Source organism: Lagenorhynchus albirostris, chromosome 1 (genome assembly GCF_949774975.1).
Source record: "Lagenorhynchus albirostris chromosome 1, mLagAlb1.1, whole genome shotgun sequence".
Taxonomy (NCBI): Eukaryota; Metazoa; Chordata; class Mammalia; order Artiodactyla; family Delphinidae; genus Lagenorhynchus; species Lagenorhynchus albirostris.
The window spans coordinates 11336586-11350512 of NC_083095.1; the positions used below are offsets into that span (position 1 = coordinate 11336586).

Sequence of the window (13927 nt, forward strand, 5' to 3'; positions counted from 1 at the left end):
TTAGTAGTTTAAAACATTGTCATGTACGTAATTCAGGGCAAAAATTAACGAATCCAGACTTAAACAAAACAAAATGTCCACATTTCCCATCTGACTACTACTTTGTCAGAAAAGGGAGTATGCAACTTCTAAAGAGGTTTACGAGAGCTGGGCTAAATATGAGAATAGGGTACCATTAATGAAAGGGAGGAGGTATTTCTAAAACTGATGGGCCCAGCCTTAACCCTCTAGCCAGTGCAGTATTCTCAGAGTATAAAAAGAATTTCCCAATGTTACTGTAACTATTCCAGTTCTCAGGTGACCTTTGGGATCAGAGTTGCTCTATTTAAAGACATGGCCCAGACTTCCCAGGTGGCGTAGTAGTTAAGAATCCACCTGCCAATGCAGGGGACGCGGGTTTGAGCCCTGGTCCAGGAAGATCCCAAATGTCGTGGAGCAACTAAGCCCGTGTGCCACAGCTACTGAGCCTGCGCTCTAGAGACTGCGAGCCACAACTACTGAAGCCCACCCGCCTAGAGCCCTTGCCTGCAACAGTAGAAGCCACTGCAATGAGAAGCCCGCGCACCTCAGCGAAGAGTGGCCCCCGCTCGCCACAACTAGAGAGAGACCGCACGCAGCAGCGAAGACCAAAACGCAGCCAAAAAAATAATTAAAAAATAAAATAAAATAAAGACATGGTCCAGGAAACAGTGAATGCTAGACAGTAAGCCTCTATTTAAATCTTTTAAAAAATAGCAGCTCACGTTGGGGCAGCAACAAGGCAATTGGGGTACAGTTTTAAATAGAAATTTACTCTTATGCCAGAAATTCTGCTGGGTATAGAAGTAACTTCTGGAAGCACATTACTAGTTTAAATGAGTGCTTTATAGGGCCAAGGTATTGCCCCTTGATACCAGAGTACTGAAAGTGTGTGCTGTAGCTCTAAGATGTCCTCATGATATTTGCTGCGTATGTTTGGTGGTTTAGGAAACCATTGTTTTCATGATTGTAACTTAAGAATTTCTCAAGACTAACCACCACTTAAAACCTTGTTTGTGACTGTGGTCTATGTTTTTCTCGCATGAATAAGGAAAATCCCAAGACAGCCAACATCACAAGAACTGTTAGAAAAAATAAATTGAGAGACTCATTTTAAATCTTGGCCTTGAAAAGAATATATCCCTACATGCTGAAACTGGAAAGAGCTAAGTAACCAAACTTACCTAGAACACATGACAAATTATGCTATGCACTTGGTAACTTTGTTCTCTCTAGATTGTTTTGCAGCCTCGTGAGAGAGCTGTTGAGTGGCAATAAAAATCACTCATGCAGTAAATAATTACTGAGCACCTACTATGTGGCAGGCACTGTTCTGGGCATGGGGCACATGGCATAAACAGACAAAGTCCCTGCCCTCATGAAGTTTAGATTCTGACAAAATGTATAACATGTTATATGACAGTAAGTGCTCTGGAGAAAAGCAGGGGAGGCGGATGCTTAATTTTCAATAGGGTGGTCAGAGGCAGCCTCACTAAGATGACAGTTGAGCAAAGGTCTGAAGAAGGTGATGGAGCCGGTCAGGGCTGAGCATCCAGGCAGAAGGTACACTGAGCCCAGAAGCCCTGAAACATGTTTTTCTGGCATGTTCTAGAATCAGCAAGAAGACCAGTGTGGCTGGAGTGGAGCAAGGGGTGGAGGGGGTTGTAGAAAATGAAGTCAAAGTCGAGGGCCACTTACTTAGAACTTTGTGTGCCATGTTAAGGACTTTGGCTTTTATTCTGAGAAGGGGAGCTATAGAAGGATTTTTGAGAGGAATAACTTTTAAAATGATCCCTCGCCTCTTGTTTGATAGTAGACTTTTAGGGGACTTGAGCAGATTTTGGTGGGTGGAGAGATCAGCAGCTTATCTTTATAGACAGGTTAAGTTTCAGGTGCCTGGTAAGATATCTTAGTAAATATCAAGTAGGCAGTTAGATATTCAAGTCTGGAGCTCAGGAGCGAGATCAAGGAAGTGATAGAAATTTGGGTTTTAAAGCCATGAGCCTGGATGCAATGACAAGGGATTAAGTGTAGAAAAGAGAACTGAGGCATGCCAGCACTTGGAAATTGGGCAGATCCTCAAAGAGGAAACAGCAAAGGGGATAGGAGGAGCTGGTGAGGAAGGAAGCAAATCAGAAAAGTATCTAGAATTGGACTAATACATGGTAGCTACTAGCCACATGTGACTTTCATTAAAATTTAAAATTCAGTTCCTCAGCCGCACTGGCCACATCTCAAGGGCTCATTTCATGTGGCTCCTGGCTATTCATAGGGACAGCACAGATACAGAACATTTCCAACATCACTAAAATTCTATTGGGCAGTACTGATCCAGAAGCCAGCCGAAGAAAATAGCTCAAGGACAAGGGAGTGTGTCAAAAAGTAATTTGAGGGACTTCTCTGGTGGTCCAGTGGTAAGACTCTGTGCTCCCAATGAAGGGGGCCCGGGTTTGATCCCTGGTGGGGGAACTAGATCCCACATGCATGCTGCAACTAAGAGTCCACCTGCCACAACTAAGACCCGGCACAACCAAAATAAATAAATTGTGTTTTTTTTAAAATCCATTAAAAAAAATAATGAGGGGGAATTCCCTGGCAGTCCAGTAGTTAGGACTCCATGCTTTCACTGCCAAGAGCCCAGGTTCAATCCCTGGTCAGGGAACCAAGATCCCACAAGGCACGACACAGCCAAAAAAAAAAAAAGTAATTTGAGGACTGAGACTTGACCATTGGGTTGTTACATGTAAATGACTGGCAACCTCTTGACAAGAGAGCAGCTTTGGTAGAGTGGGAGGCAAAAGCCTGACAGAAGTGTATTCAGGATAAATTGGACGATAGGAATCAGAATCACAAAATATAGACATCTCATTCCCGACCTTGGGCTCTGGCTGGCAGCTGTCTGCAGTCTACCTGGTATGGTCATATCTACTCTGCCACCACTGCTGCTGAGGGGCCTGACAGGCCGGCCTGCAGCTCCTGGTGCTGCATGCCCAGATGCATTCCAAGCCACCATGGGAGCAGCTCAGGACCATGGATGTTGCCGTTGGGCTCACCTCCTGCTTCCTGTTTCCTCCTGCCTGGGGCAGGGTCTTGTCATACCTGGAGAGCTACAAGAAGCAAGAGTAAAGAGGGGTGTCCTTTCCCTTCTCTGTGACATGACCACCCCTAGCCTGTCCTGATCATGTCTACTGCATTCCTGGCTGGCCTCCCCTAGATCATGGCCTTCAGTTAGTGACCTTCTGCAGCTGATCTTCATGACCTCTCTTTCTCCATGCTTGACATCCTGGGACCACATACATTAGTTTATAAGTCTGCTTAACAATGAAGTCTATTTAAACCTTGGAAAAAAAAGAAAGAATATATAGACACCTTTTTAAAGATTTGCACAATTCAGACAGCTGGGGTAAGCCTACCATGAAATAATTGTTGACACTGTTCCAAAGACAAACACAGTTCTCACGAGTAACAGCTGAAGCTTTATGTTGCGTGAAAACCCCTGGCCCAGTAACTCTCAACCTTAATAGACTTGCTTGAAGACCTCCTAAAACAGGATTGCCTTGGCCCCTCCCCCCAGGGATTGATAGTTGGGAGGGACCCTGGCATTGTTTATGAGGAGTTTTGCTTTGTTTTTTATTTCCTTGAGTGATTCTAACATTCAGCCACAGTTCAAGACCCACTCACTGCCTTAGACCAAAACAAAAATACCAATGCATAATGATTCCCAACCATGGTCCAGAGTTATATGGAACTTTATCAATATATTGGAGAATTTATAAAGTGATGGCACATACTTGATGCAAAAATGAGTCATGTAGTACTGTGGTAAGCTTTTCTGCCAGTGATTTGGAGATTGAGAACATTAAATCCATCAAGAAGGAAATCAACACCAGATAATCTTAACATAGACTTTAACACCACCCGTGGTGAACAAACATACAGGTTTGATTATTTTATGGGTGCTGTAGCACTTTACCTGATGATTCCACTTCTGCAAAGAAAAGCTTGTTAATTATGAAAGCTTTGTTTGAAGTAGAATCAAATTCTAATCTTGGGGAATCACATTTTTTACTTTGAAACTGGTAACGTCTTTAAAACCAGAAAATTTGGGAATTCCCTGGCGGTCCAGTGGTTAGGACTCCGCGCACCGCCACTGCAGGGGGCACATGTTTGATCCCTGGTTGGGGAACTAAGATCCCATATGCCGCAGGGCAACTAAGCCCGCTCGCTCTAGAGCCCATGTACCACAATTAGAAGCCCAGTGCCACATCAAAGAGCCCGCATGCCGCAACTAAGACCCGACGCAGCCAAATAAAATAAATATTAAAAAAAAAACAAAAACCCACTAGGAGCTGTAACTGTTTTTCTCAATCTGGAAGCAAATATCACTGAGTAGCTATAGATACTAGGATGTGTCCCTTCCCTAAAATCCCTGAAGCACTTTTTACATTTGCCATTTATCTCATTATCTAATCCTGTATTCACAGCTTTTTGTATTGTGATGTGACTATGAAATAAGTGATCTGTTACAATACACAGGTCTCCTATCCATTGGTTTCAACCTCCACCTCAATCTAATACGGCTAAGGACTAATTTCACCTTTCTCTCTTTACCAAAAGAGTGCTTTGAACTATTAAATAGCCATTGAGAAAATAGGAATAATCTAAAACTTGGATAATTAATTCCTAAATAATCAAAAAACAGATTAACCCTGCAGTCTAAACCTTTGTGATTGCATTTGGAAATACATTACTCCTACTCTAATTATTTTAATATTTCTACTATCAAGGCAATATCTTGAAAGAAAGAGATGGACTGAGCATTTGCTCACCAAATCCCAAAATACTAGAATCTTAAGTGTAAGAAAGTCTACTTCAATAAAAAGGAATTACTGCCTTACAAGACAAATAGCAAACTCACAAACCCTGCATTACATCAAGCATTTATAAAACAAAAAGTAATGGAAATAATTTCCTTAAATCATTTCCAAACTATCACTGCCTCAAGACAAAACAAGAAACTGCTCAATGACTTTCCTTAATCTTTTCTTTGATAAGCAGTATAGTGGAATGATAGAGCTGGAGATCTGAAACCAGATATCCTGGGTTCAAATCCTAGCTCTTCCACTTGCTGTGTGACCATGAGCAAGTTGTTAATTGGTATGTGCTTCAGGTTTCCTCATTTTCCTCTACTCTGTAAAATGGTACTAGTACCAATACATACCTGCCTCATAGGACTCTTGTGCAGCATGAATGTGTATCATTCAGGAAACTGCCTGCAGCATGCATATTTTTAGTAAGTATTCAAAAGATACAAGTGATTTGGTTATCTGACCCTTGCAGAAACATATATTTCAAACTGCTGCTTAATTTGAAGATTCAATGTATTGTAGCAAAAAATATATCATTTCAGTAACTAGACCTTTGGAAGTAGTAAAGGAGAGAAATGAGATTAATTGGAGAAGAACAGAAGAATCTGATCGTGCTGCTTTTGAGTTACAAGAGTACCTGCTTTATCTTTCAAGTAAAAGCTTGCTATGGAATGCTCAGCCTTCCATTCTGGTCAAACCTGATATAAGGTAAAGGTTGAGCTTGCTTGAAAACTTTCAGATTTTCAGTAGCTCACACAAATTGAGAAAAACCTTTCTCAGTTCTTTTCCAATCTTTAGCATGGTTAGGCAGACAGTACCCAGTGCTGAAACATTTGTCATTTGTGAGAAGCACTACAGTTCAGTGATTAGGAATAAAGGCATCAGATGCCAGGTTAGAACTCTGCCTCTGCTTCTTGGCTGTGTAACCTTTGGCAAGTTACTTAACTTCTCCACCTCACGGTCCTTATCTGTAAAATCTGGATAATAATAGCTGTTATCTCATGGGATTGTTGGAAGGACTAAATGAGTTAATTCATTTAAAGCTCTTAGGACAGGGCCCAACGGAGTAAGCACCAAAAAATGTTATGATTCTTATTCAAATCGGTCAGTGTAAACATTTCCCTGGTATTGATGACATTAACTGTATAAAAATATATCTTGATCTCACCCAGAAAAGAAGAAAAATAATCCTAATTTCTAATTTTCCATGTTTTAGTTACTTGTATTGTTACCAGACATGAGGTAGTAAGTACAGATGCAAAGGAGGCAGTACAGGGATCACATCTTCATGCAATTAACCTAACGTCTGAAGACTGGACCCTAGGCAGAAAAGAAAATCAGGATGATGACTTGAGAGCATCTTTTAGATGTCACACATCTAACAGGGACTGTCTTAAGTATTTTCACTGAACACCTTGTTTTTATCTTCTATGTGTTAGATTTCTCAACTTTCAAACACTTAGTCTCTTCCCAAGTAGTTTAAAGAAAAAAGTTGCATGAATAATTCTAGCTAATTAATAATGCCAGTAGCATTACCAAAACGAAGAACACATTTTGCTTCTCAAGACAGCCATCACCTCAATAATTTTATACCAATTTCTCACAAGCTGATAGCAAGCAAGTATAAATAGCTGGCTTGGCTACAACAGGATGAACTGGTGTTTTAGTCTGAAGAATTTTAAAGCAAGCCAAGTAATTGTATAAAATTTAAATTTTATGACTATGTTTGGACCTTTTTACATTAAACACAATGGAAATGTTCATTTTTTTCCCCAAAGGAAAAATTTCTGAATCATCACTATGTTGCACAGTAGAATAAAAATATGAATCCAGGTACTTATTCAAGTTTCTAAAGAATTCAAATAACAGATAAAATTTTACTTCCAAAATCTGAAGTCATCAACATGATTTTGTAGTACTGTATCACAGGCTTTACCTAAAAATTCAATATTCAGATAAAGATAGTCCCCTAGTCACATTCTTTAAAAAGCCTCTGCCCCACCACAGCTTCCTGAGATCTGTGAAGAAACTGCAGTCTTGTGATCAGGCTTCATACAGTACTGGCAGTTTTGTACTTGTAAGGAAAAAATAGTGACTGATTTTATGTATCAATCAGTTGTAGTCTGCTGATCTGATTAGAAGCCTTGACAAATGCCTGGTGGCGATTGCATATAACTGCCAAGCATATGGGAATAATACAGTAGCCCATCGTTTTGGGGTCAGCTCTTGTACAAGAATAAAGGAACAAAAACATCTGCAAGTAAGGTATCAGAAAAATAACTGTCCAAAACCAGAAAGGTAGGGAGAGTAACCGAGCTTTCAAGGAGTGTGTCCATGTGGTTCCTTCAAGGGGCTCCTCTGGGTGCTGCTGAATGTGTTCCAAGGCCAGCCTATTGTAAGTCTCGTTGATTTCAAAAACATAGTAAAATGCTGCTGCACTTGCTAACAGATACAATCCCACTCCAATCCATCCCATACGCTGACGGAAGTTCATCATTCTCCATGCTCTGTGCCTTTGAGTTAAAACAACAATAACAACACAGTGAGGGTCTAGTAATGCTGTCATGTCAGCTATTCCAAATGTACTTACTTTTTGTCCAATGAGCTCTAAAATACTCCCTAACACATTTGAGGTTTAAAATAACTAAATTAAATTTACATCTATTAAGAAGTATAAACATCTTACAGGTTGTTTTATGTAATAGTTATGCGGAAGTAAAGTTTCAGCATATATAAAGTGTGCTTTTTACTGAATCCCACAGATAAATAAATCACTAAATCTGGCTTAAATAGGTCCAGCACACGTTCCCTTAAATTGTAATTAAACTAGTTCCCTAGGGAACATTTCACTTCTATACTTCAAATACTTTCTGAATTAACAGTATTGCTTCAGACATGAAAACTTGGTTCTACAAGTCAAACCAATATCGGAGCCCCCAAGTTAAGACAGCAACTCTTAAACACTTACAGTGGTCCCGAAAATCTTCCTGTTCCCACGGCAAGCGTTAAAGAGTCACTCAGCTCTGAATAATCGGGTGGCTTTGGCATTTCAGAGAAAGCCACCATAAAAGAAATCCCCGGGGTCACCGGCTGGGAGAATGGTGCGCACGGCCAGCCTGGAGCAAAAGCTAATTGTGATTAAGCACAGCGTGACTGCAGCCGGTCACGCGGCGGCCCGGCCCCTGTCGCCGCTGCCGGAGCCCCAGCCTGTGTCACTCGGCCCAGCCGGGAGACTCCCCAGCCACCCTGGCCTCCCCTGCAGCCGGCCCCGCCCCCTGTCGTGCTGCAGCGCCCGCCGCCGCGACAGGGCTGCGCGGGCGGCGCCAGACCCGGGCCTCTCCGCCTTGCAGCGCCGGGAGCCCAGTGCCCGGCAGCGGCCACAGGCCGAGCCTGCAGAGCTGGGCAGGTCCCGGATCTCACCTCCTGTCCCGGTTGGCCCGCCCGCCCGCCGTCCCGGATGCTGCCACAGCCGGGGCTTCCGGCTCGGGCCGGAAGCGCGCTTGCCCCGCCCCCCGAAAGGCCCGCCCCCTCGTGACGTTAGGGAGCCTCCGCCGTGGCACCGCCTCCCCGAGCGATCCCGGAACAGCTCTGCTGGGACGCGGGGGAGCTACGGAGGCGCCGGTTGTAGCTCTACCCTTCAGGTGGGCGGCAGTCTGGGCCTGGCCGCTTCAGCGCTCCTCAAAGCCTCTCCCTGGTGCTTCGCTCGTGGCTCTGATCGCCCCCGTCGTTCCTCGCCGCGGAGAGCACCGCAGCAACTGACGGTCAGCCATTCCCCGGCGCGCCTCTGCGCAGTTCGGATACCCCTCTCGATTGTCCATCCGAGTGCAGGAGAAGCCGCTCTCCCGCTCCTCGGACCTGGCCGCCCGGGAAGCGTCGGAAGCAGGCCCTGGTGCCTCGGCCACCGGCGACGGACCCAGACATGACTACTAGATAACTGCGAGGTGAAGTGGGACCCCGCTGTCTGCTGCGGGGCGCCCGAGGCCGGGAGAGGATAAGGTGGCTGCTTGCCGCAGTGCGGCCGGCCGCCGGCGCGGGTGCGCGGGGCTTCTCCGGGCTCGGGTTATTCATTTACAACTTGAACTAACGTGACTACTTCATCTTCACTGCCCGTCGGAACTGCAGACGTAGACGAGAGTTAACTCGGTTACCGTGGAGGAATACTGTGAATTGCAGTAGCATCAGTGGCCGGGACAAATTGGAATTTAAATGTGTTATTTTGGGCATCATGACGCTAAGCCTCTTAGAAGACTGGTGTAGGGGGATGGATGTAAACCCGCGGAAAACGCTGTTGATTGCCGACATCCCCCAGACCTGTAAAGGGCAGAAATTGAGGAGGCTCTGCGATCTGGTTTTGCTCCCTTGAGCGAGTACCGACTGCTCGGGAGGATGTTCCGGAGGGAAGAGAACAGGAATGCAACCTTAATAGGACTTAACTGAGGAGACGAGTCATGCTCTGGTCCCTAAAGAGATACCCGGAAGCGGGGGTGCCTGGAGAGTGATCTTTAAGACCCCTGACCCAGACAATGAATTTTTAAGCAGGTTACATGAATTCCTAGAGGGAGAGGGCGTGACATTGGGTGAGTTTACCAGAGTTCTTGGGTATGGAAACGACCTTTTTGACCTAGACCAGGACATGATCCCAGAAGTGCGGGCCCCTGTGTTGTCACAGGCATTAGATGAGGCTCTTCAGCCTGACCTGCAACACCTGGAATACAAAAAGCTGAGAGTATTCTCAGGCAGTGATCCTCCAGAGCCAGAAGAAGAAGAGTTTGAATCCTGGCTGTTTCATGCCACTCAAATGATGAAGACATGGCAGGTGTCAGATGCCGAAAAAAAGAAGGCGATTGCTAGAGAGCCTTAGAGGCCCGGCATCTGATATCATCCGCGTCCTCAAGATAAACAGTCCTTTAATTACAGTCCCTGAATGCCTGCATGCTCTGGAGCAGGTATTTGGGGTTACCGATAATCCTAGGGTGTTGCAGGTCAAATATCTGACCACTTACCAGAAGGATGAAAAAAAATTGTCTGCGTATGTACTAAGGCTGGAGTCTTCACTACAGAAACTGGTAGAGAGAGGAGCAGTTGAGCAAGAAGTTGTGAATCAGGCCCGCCTGGAGCAAGCCATTGCTGGAGCACACCGCGCAGAAAGTTTGCTCTGTCAGAGGATGGCTCAGCCCCTGGTTTATTGCAGTTACTGACACTAATAAAGGATGAAGAGGCAGCTGAGGAGGAGGCGGCCCTCCTCCAGGCAGGATTAGAGGGGCATTTCACCTGGATCTTGGGAAATCAGGAAGGGCTCTATGGCAGTGAGCAGAGCATAAGGTAGAACAGTCTGTATGCTCAGTGACAGACATTAACCAATCCCTGTCTTGTGTTGCCAAGTAACTCATTTTTGTGCAGTTCTCAGTATAATCCTTTGTCATTTCTGTGCCCATTTAATGTCTCCTAAATGTGTCATTGACTAGAAGGATGTAGTTCTGCACTGGTATTTATATATTTAAATTCACCCTGTGAATTTTTTTTATCACACACAGTTGTACAAAAAGTCTCATCACTACGCACATGTGATACTCTGAGAGGACACCCAAGGCTCAGGTGCACATGGTGATCCGATCTCGTTCAGATGTCAGCTTGTATGATAATAGGTGCAAGTGTAGCTGTCAGATGTGATAATGTGTCATAGATAGTTTTGGGCTGTGTACGGCCCTACATTAATCATGAAGATCGTGAGCAGTGGTTAAGAGGTCATTTTCTGTGTGAATCGGAATTTTATTGATTCTATGCCATCAAAACAAGAGGCAGAATTAAATGCTGCAGTTGGTCAGTTTGCAGCTTCTACCTCTAACCCCAGATTTCTGATGTGTGTCTCAAAGCATCTAGTTCTGAATATCATTTTAATAGGTTACAAAATTATAGATGTGAACTTATAAAATAAAGAAGTGTGAATAAAATGACCTTTTTACCCAGTTTGTTTGTATCAAGTTTCCAAGGGAGATTTCACTTGAACAAAGGGTTCCAAAAGCATGAATCTGAAAACCACTGAATTGCACAGTCTTAGTCCCTTGGACACTTTCCTCCTGGAGCCCAGGTGGGTAGGGAGTAGTTTTCTAAGTGAGAGTGCTGGCAGGACCTTCTCCTGAAGTACAATAGAATGAAATGAGACTGTGTAAATTAGTGCAAGTAGCAGGTTCAAAGGCATCAGGGCGTTGAATCTGGAGGGTGAAAAGAAAGACAGGAACATTGCATACCTCTGCACGGCAGACTGGACTAAATGTTCCATGTGCTTCCTCACTTAATCCTCTTAAAAATCCTGCAATATAAGAAAACAGCTAGTTTCAGAATTCTGTCATCTGCCTTACTGCAAGGTCAATGTTCTTTCCATTGCTAAGAAAGAGAAGCAGTCCTAAGGTGTCTGGACCCAGCCTCACAAGGGAAGCAGGGCAGATTGTTAACAACATTTAATAAATGAACTATTAGTATGTGTTAGTGTGGACTACATCTTAATCACTACTGCAAACTGGACACTAAGAAGTGGGGAGTATGAGAACCTGTAAGACCCACAGGCAGCAGGGAGGGTGGACATGGGTTAGTGATTTGGTCTCTAAAAAAAAAAAAAGAATGAAAGCATGAAGAAAAAATGAAAATTGCTGAAAGCTCAGACTGAAAGTCTTTATCTTTAATAAAAAATACCCGCAAAGAACCAATCCTGGGATATACGTTTTTGGTTTAGATTCGAAGGCATAGTATAATGTTTCTGTTATGATTAAATGTCATGGTTTCATTCTTTATAAGTTCCCGTAAGTTCTCACACTATGGAAGGTTAAATACACATCAAACCATCATGTTGTACCCCTTAAATGTATATAATTTTAACTTGTCAGTTACACTTCGATAAAGGTTAGGAAAGAGAAACTAAATACTAGATGACATATGGATAAATTCAAAGATATAATTCCGATCTTGTTTATATGCGTATAGTCATTTATTTGCCACCTTAGTAGTAAGAAGTGTTATTAGCTGCATTTTGCTGATAAACAGACACTGTGAATGTGTGCACACATGGGTGTTAATAAATGTTGCACCTCGAGGCTTCCCTGGTGGCACAGTGGTTAAGAATCCGCCTGCCAATGCAGGGGACACGGGTTTGAGCCCTGGTCTGGGAAGATCCCACATGCCTCGGAGCAATTAAGCCCGTGCACCACAACTACTGAGCTTGCGCTCTAGAGCGCGCGACCCACAACTACTGAAGCCCGCATGCCTAGAGCCCGTGCTCCACAACAAAAGAAGCCACTGCAATGAGAAGCCCGCGCACCGCAGCGCGAAGAGTAGCCCCCGCTCGCTGCAACTAGAGAAAGCCTGCGCGCAGCAACGAAAACCCAACACAGCCAAAAAAAATTAATTAATTAGAAAAAAAATGTTGCACCTCTCCTGTATGTGAGGCACTGAGATGGGGGGGGGGGCGGGGGAGTAGATTGTATAATTAAATTTAGGTTGTAAGCCCTGCCATGGAGGTCTACCCAGAGTCAACAATAATAGCTGACACTGAGCATTTGCTATGGAATAAGCGCTGAGCACCACTGAATGCATTTGGTCCTCCAACAATAGTGAGAAGCAAGGCCTTTTGTTTTCCCATTTTACAGATGAAACTGTGGCACAGAGATGTTAAGTAACTTGCCCAGGGTTTCCTAACTAAATCCTTCCAGGGTCAGGATTTATACTCAGGCCATCTATTTCCAGAGTTCTTGCTGTTAATCTACTCTATGCTGCTGTATTAAATTCTGTGAAAAACATACCATCATTTCCTCCCTTTTCTGAACGAGAGGATTGAAGAGCAAAGATTCAGTGGTGCGGGGGCGCGGGGGGCACATAGTCGGACTCCAGAGAGCTTTTCTTAAGGTGTCCTGGCATATGCATCTGGTAAACACAACATAATTGTAAAAAATGGCAGTTACGTTTATGAAATCAGGTGAAGTAATAGAACATGTTCTTTATAAGCTATGTTTCAAAAATGTAAATGACAAACAGATCACTAAAACACCAGTTGTGTTGGGATGATGGGACTATAAGAGTAATTTAGTTTTCTTTTGTTTCCTAAATGTGTTGTTTTTTTATATTAAAAATAAATATGCAAAAGAAGTGCTCATAAAGCAAAAATCAGTTGACGCATCAAAGGAACACAGGAGCAAGCCTGAAAGAGCTCCCACTGGCGAAAGCTACAATTTGAGGAACAAAGTGGATAGCGTAGTATTGGGTTATAACCCAAAGTATAAAATAAATATCCATGAGTTCATTATGATATAAGTAAATGTGGGAGAAGAGTCCAGTTTTCCTTACAGAAGAATTTCAAATCATTAGTGTGGCTATTTCCCCTTTTAGGAGTTGGAGTTTATTCCTGTCCCCCTTTAAGTGTGGGCTGAATTGAGACATAGAATATGGAAAGGAAAAATAGTAACTTTTCAGTGAACAAGCGTGGCAAGGACTACCATGCTAGGATAAGGTTAATATCAGTGATCAGTCCCATTGACGGCACGTATTCATGATAACGATGCAATGACAAGGGCACTTTATTTCCTCAGAACCCATAACCCAGTCTAGTTATGAGAAAAACACCAGACAAACCCACATTGAGGGACATTCTACAAAATACGTAACCAACACTCCTTAAAACTGCCAAGATCATGAAAAACAAGACTGAGAAACTGTCACAGACCAGAGGAGAGTAAGGAGACCTGGTAACTAAATGTAATGTGGTATTCTGGCAGGGATTTTGGAACAAAAGACCTTAATAGAGAAATGAAATCTGAATATGGTCTAGAGTTTAGTTAATAGTAACATGTCAATGTTAGTTTATTGGAGGTGACAAATTACTAAGGTAATGAAAGATGTTTAGGGGCTTCCCTGGTGGCGTAGTTGTTAAGAATCTGCCTGTCAGTGCGGGAGACGGGTTCGAGCCCTGGTCCGGGAAGATCCCACATGCCGCGGAGCAACTAAGTCTGTGTGCCACAACTACTGAGCCTGCACTCTAGAGCCCACGAGCCACA

General features: G+C 43.6%; 1 protein-coding gene across 2 annotated transcripts; it reads right to left on the reverse strand.

Annotated features, from left to right (window-relative positions):
- Nucleotides 1-6743: 6743 nt before the first annotated feature.
- LYSET (lysosomal enzyme trafficking factor) lies at nt 6744-8363 on the reverse strand. 2 transcript variants are annotated; one of them, XM_060166919.1, is made up of 2 exons: nt 8307-8363; nt 6744-7399 (listed from the first exon to the last, which is right to left on the reverse strand). In XM_060166919.1, the coding sequence occupies exon 2, from the start codon at nt 7381-7383 to the stop codon at nt 6988-6990; it is 396 nt and encodes a 131-aa protein (XP_060022902.1). In that variant the 5' UTR covers nt 7384-7399; nt 8307-8363; the 3' UTR covers nt 6744-6987. The 2 variants fall into 2 exon arrangements, with proteins under 2 accessions (XP_060022902.1, XP_060022824.1); XM_060166841.1 differs by lacking the exon at nt 8307-8363 and adding an exon at nt 7855-8300.
- Between the last annotated feature and the right edge of the window lie 5564 nt (nt 8364-13927).